This window comes from Myotis lucifugus, unplaced genomic scaffold (genome assembly GCF_000147115.1).
Source record: "Myotis lucifugus unplaced genomic scaffold, Myoluc2.0 scaffold_23, whole genome shotgun sequence".
Taxonomy (NCBI): Eukaryota; Metazoa; Chordata; class Mammalia; order Chiroptera; family Vespertilionidae; genus Myotis; species Myotis lucifugus.
This window is the reverse complement of record NW_005871071.1, coordinates 8,729,267-8,733,983: the sequence shown is the minus strand read 5'-3', so window position 1 is coordinate 8,733,983 and position 4,717 is coordinate 8,729,267. Positions and strand designations below refer to the sequence as shown.

Genomic DNA, 4,717 nt, shown 5'->3' with positions numbered 1-4,717 from the left:
GCATTCTCAACAGGTTCCAGTTGACACTAGACTTATGTAATTGAATTAATTAACATGACTGATAGAATAAGTATATTCTGATTTAAAAAAAAGCATGAAATTGACAATGGGTAGGATATAGTTAGTTCTTATTTGTCATAAGGAATGTCTTATTAAATACTGACTGATTCAGAACTCTATCCTGTTACTCCTTTCCCGTTGGATTAAGCTCTTTTCAATTTAAAATAATCTCAAATGAAAAGTAACAATAAGTAAACACTTTCTGTATCCATATTTTCTGTAACGGAAGAAATAGCAGAATATTTTCTTGGTGCTAGGTATCATAAAGAGCCAAACAAATAATTTTTATGTAATACACTGAAGTAGGTGCTTTGAAAGGTTCATAAAACTATATGACATTAATGTGAAAGATAAAGTTCATATATATGGGACAATTACACAATTATGAGTATATTGGTAATGAATTTTATAGTGTTATAAGAGATAAGATAATGCAGAGTTCACTACTGGCTCTAAAGATATTTCATGAATGAAGTGTGATTTTTATCTGGATGTGGGTAATATTACAATCATTATAAGATATGCAAGGACTCAAATGATTTCTCTCACCTGTGAACTTCCTTAGAAAGATTCTAGAGAAAGTACTTCAGCAAAATGGGACGTAAACTAAGAGCAAGATACTAGATCAGCCGTGGGCAAACTACAGCCCGTCGGCCCGTTTGAAATGAATAAAACTAAAAAAAAAAAAAGACCATACCCTTTTATGTAATGATGTTTACTTTAATTTATATTAGTTCACACAAACACTCCATCCATGCTTTTGTTCCGGCCCTCCGGTCCAGTTTAAGAACCCATTGTGGCCCTCGAGTCAAAAAGTTTGCCCACCCCTGTACTAGATCCATAAAACCAGGGCTCCAATATAAATGTGGGGCAAGTCCCAGGAAGTCTCAGGATGATAGCTATTCAACAGGACTACAGGGTCACCTCCACACATTAGAGCAACAGAATAGAGGAGTAAGAGAAGGGAAATAGAACTAATAAGAGGATTTTATGTATTTTAGTTTCATTTGCTGTGATAGATGTTTAAGGTATTGGATCCACTGAAGCATTTGATAAAAACATGCAACAGGTGAATTAAACACAGCACCACTAACAAAGACAAATAGAAAACAAAATAATTAACTTGAGGGGAACAGGTGAAAAAATATAATCACATCACATTATTTGTCTCAGCAGTGCATGATACTTACACAGTCTCCATAAAGTAAATACTAACTGCTGGCTTATCCAAAAATTGCTTCAAAACTATTGGAAGAATGGGGTGGAGAAGGGGATGATAGACTGATTCTCAACAACCCTAATTCAGAAGATAATTTCTATGCCATTAAACTTTGCAGGCTAGAAGAGAGTAGCAAGAAATATTCAGTGATAAAAAGCAAGGACCTACAACCTAGATTACTCTACCCAGCAAAGCTATCATTTAGAATTGAAGGTCAGATAAAGAGCTTCACGGATAAAAGCTAAAGGAGTTCATCACCACCAAATCAGTATTATATGAAATGTTAAAGGGTCTTCTTTAAGAAGAAGGAGGAGGAGGAGGGGGGAAAAGGATTAAAAATATGAATGAAATGGCAATAAATACATATCTATCAACAATTGAATCTAATAATCAGAAGAAAGGAACAAGGAACCTAATGAACTGATGAATAAAATGGAACCAGAGGCATGGAAACATGAAACAGATTGACAATCTCAGAGGGAAGGCGGAAGGGGAGGCAGGAAGAGATTAACCAAAGAACTTTTAGGCATATATGTATTACCTATATGCACAGACAATAGGATGGCGAAGACCTGGTGTGGGGTGGAACCTGGATGGAGAGGGGCAATGGGGGGGCGATAGCTCAACAATAAAGATTTCTAAAAACCCCAAAAAACAAACAACAAAAAAAGAGATAGCAAAATATAAATTATAAATAGGGAGGTAAATTCCAGTAGAATGCCCGCAAAAGTTGAAGGGTTGCCTCTGAAAAGTGAGGTTGAGGGAGGGTATTTGTGGAGAGGGGTGGGCAGGAATGGATGGTTTTCATCGTAGGCCTTTGTAAAAGCATTATATGGAAAAAATCCTTGGACTAAAAATTAAAGGAGTAAATAGGAACATCAAAAGACTTTGAGAAGTGATCATATACAGGAGCCCAATGGAATAAACAATGAGATCTCTGTCATTCATTCATACAACAAATATTTATCCAGCACCGTCCTCCTGAGCTAGCCACTAAGCTAGGCCTACAATGGTGAATGAAGACATGTGTGGTCCCAGCACTCATAAAGCTTATGTCTACTACAGCAAATAGTAAACAGGAAAATCCTATATAATAAAAGGCTAGTATGCAAATAGACCGAATGGTGGAACAACTGAACACTATGACATGCGCTGACCACCAGGGGGCATGTGTGGAACATGGCGGGCATTGGCTGTGGTGGGATGGTGGAGCAGGTGAGTGGGGGGTGGGAGGGCACACCAAGGTGGGGCGCTGGTCACCGTCATCGGGGCAAGCCTCTGGTGGTTACTGAAAATTCTTTGCTCCAGTGCATCTCGGTCCCACCCAGTGCTCTCACCTGCTGCCAGTGCTAGCCCCGCTTGTATCTGCTGCTGGCACTGGAGCCATCACTTGCACCTGCTACCGGTGCCTGGTGCCTGGCACCGGCCCCAATTGCTCCTCAGGGCTTCTCTACCTCCCCCTGCTCCTGAGGGGCGATTGGGGCCAGCAGCCACCTCTTCCAATCGCTGCCACCAGAGCCGCTGCTCACACTCACTGCCGGCACCCGGTGCCAGTCCCTATCACTCAGCACCGTGAGTGGGTGCGAGTGGCGGCTGCCGGCCCCAATTGCCCAAGGGCTTCTCCACCTTCGATCGGGGCAGCAGCTGCAGCTTGCACCTGCTGCTGGCGCTGGCCCCAATCATTCCGTGCCATCAGTGGGTGTGAGTGGGGCCAGCACCTTCAAGGTGTGGGAGCAGTGGTGGCGGGAGTGGGGCTGCCAGCAGACGGGGAACTGGGGCCATGGTGGGAGGGTCCAGGCGGGGGTGCAGAGGATGGGCCGAGACCCCACCCCTGTGCCTACCGCAGCCACCTCGAGGCCCACAGTTCAAGGTACACGAATTCATGCACTGGGCCCCTAGTAAATATATAAAAGAAGTACAGATTGCAGTAAAAAGAGGTATGTTTAGAACAAAAAACTAATTACTGTGATAGAAAACGGTGATATGGAGAAGAATGGGCAGCTATTCCAGCTGGTAAGTTTGTCAGGCAAAGCCTTTTTGAGATGATTTGAGACTTGAAACACATGAAGCTCAGACTATGGATGGATGCATATGGATTCCCAAGCAGGAAAGTCTGGTGCATCTACAGTGATGGCAAACCTATGACACGTGTGTCAGAGGTGACACGTGAGCTCATTTTTTTGGTTGATTTTTCTTTGTTAAATGGCATTTAAATATATAAAATAAATATCAAAAATATGTCTTTGTCTTATTATGGTTGCAAATATCAAAACATTTCTATATGTGACACGGCACCAGAGTTAAATTAGGGTTTTTCAAAATGCTGACACACCGAGCTCAAAAGGTTCGCTATCACTGGTCTAGAAACTGTTCAAAAGCCAGGTGGCCTGAGCACCACCACAGGTGAGCGGGATGATGTCTCTGGATGAGGCCGAAGCAGCATGGCCCAGGTCATATTGCTGCAGGTATACATCTGGGGAGTCCGTAGGGTAGAGGCAATATTTAAAGCCACGTGAAGAGAGAGCACACAGTCTAACCCATAACCTCACCCAGAGGAATGCCAACGTTTAGAAGGAGCCTGCAAAGGTGGGGACCACCATTAAGGAAAGGCACACTAAGGAAATCTCAAACCCTCCCCAACAAGGCTCTAACATTGTTGCCACTTTTCTAAAATTGCTCCTGCCGGGTCACTATAATTTGTGTTTATTTTGACGAAGTGCATTACAACTCGGTATTCAGATTTCTGCGCTGGTTCCGGAGATAACTGGAGATATCTGTTACCGAGAAAAATCAATTTACTATTATACAGAAAGCGATTTGCTCATTCCCACTGTAAGTTACCCCAGGTGGCCCAGATCTCTGGATCACAGCCACGGGTGGGGGCTGGGGGAGGGCGCTCCGTGCAGCTGTGGGCTCATCAGGTCGGTTTGTGGATTCCAACCGACTTTCCTTGCGGCGATCCTTAAGCCTCTGCCCCGACCCCCTCTAAGAGTAACAATACCCCTGCGCACTCGGCGCAGTGAGGGAATCGAACACCCTCCTTTCCGCACCGCCTGGGGCGCGGTACTGAGCGCAGAGGCTCGCACCCGCCACGTGAGGCGGCTCCGCGGCTTTCGCGGCCCCTGAGGTTAGTACCTGGGAAGTCATGGCCTCGGGCGGCGCCGCCCCAGGTGAGTCAACAGCCGGGCAGGGGACTCCAGGATAGTCTCAGAAAAAGGGGGCCGGGAAAAACCCCACACAAAATAAACAAACAAACAAACAAACAAACAAACCAAACAAAAGAAAAAAACATGAGACTAGGAGGGAGACGGAGGCAGCCGGATTCCGGACACAGTGAGCGCCACGTTCCCAAGGCCCAGGCCGGGCCGATAGCGGCGACGCACCACCTCCGAGCGCCCCTCGCCGTTACTGCTTCCGAGTCACTTCCCCGACGGCCCT

General features: G+C 45.1%; 1 protein-coding gene across 1 annotated transcript in view; it reads left to right on the top strand.

Moving 5' to 3' along the window:
• The first annotated feature begins 3,262 nt into the window (after nt 1–3,262).
• The window catches only part of DUT (deoxyuridine triphosphatase), a 13,104-nt gene continuing 11,649 nt past the window's right edge, over nt 3,263–4,717 (top strand). The window contains exon 1 of the mRNA XM_014453475.2: nt 3,263–3,292. Within this exon, the coding sequence (XP_014308961.2) occupies nt 3,263–3,292 (30 nt within the window). The remainder of the gene's footprint in view (nt 3,293–4,717) is intronic.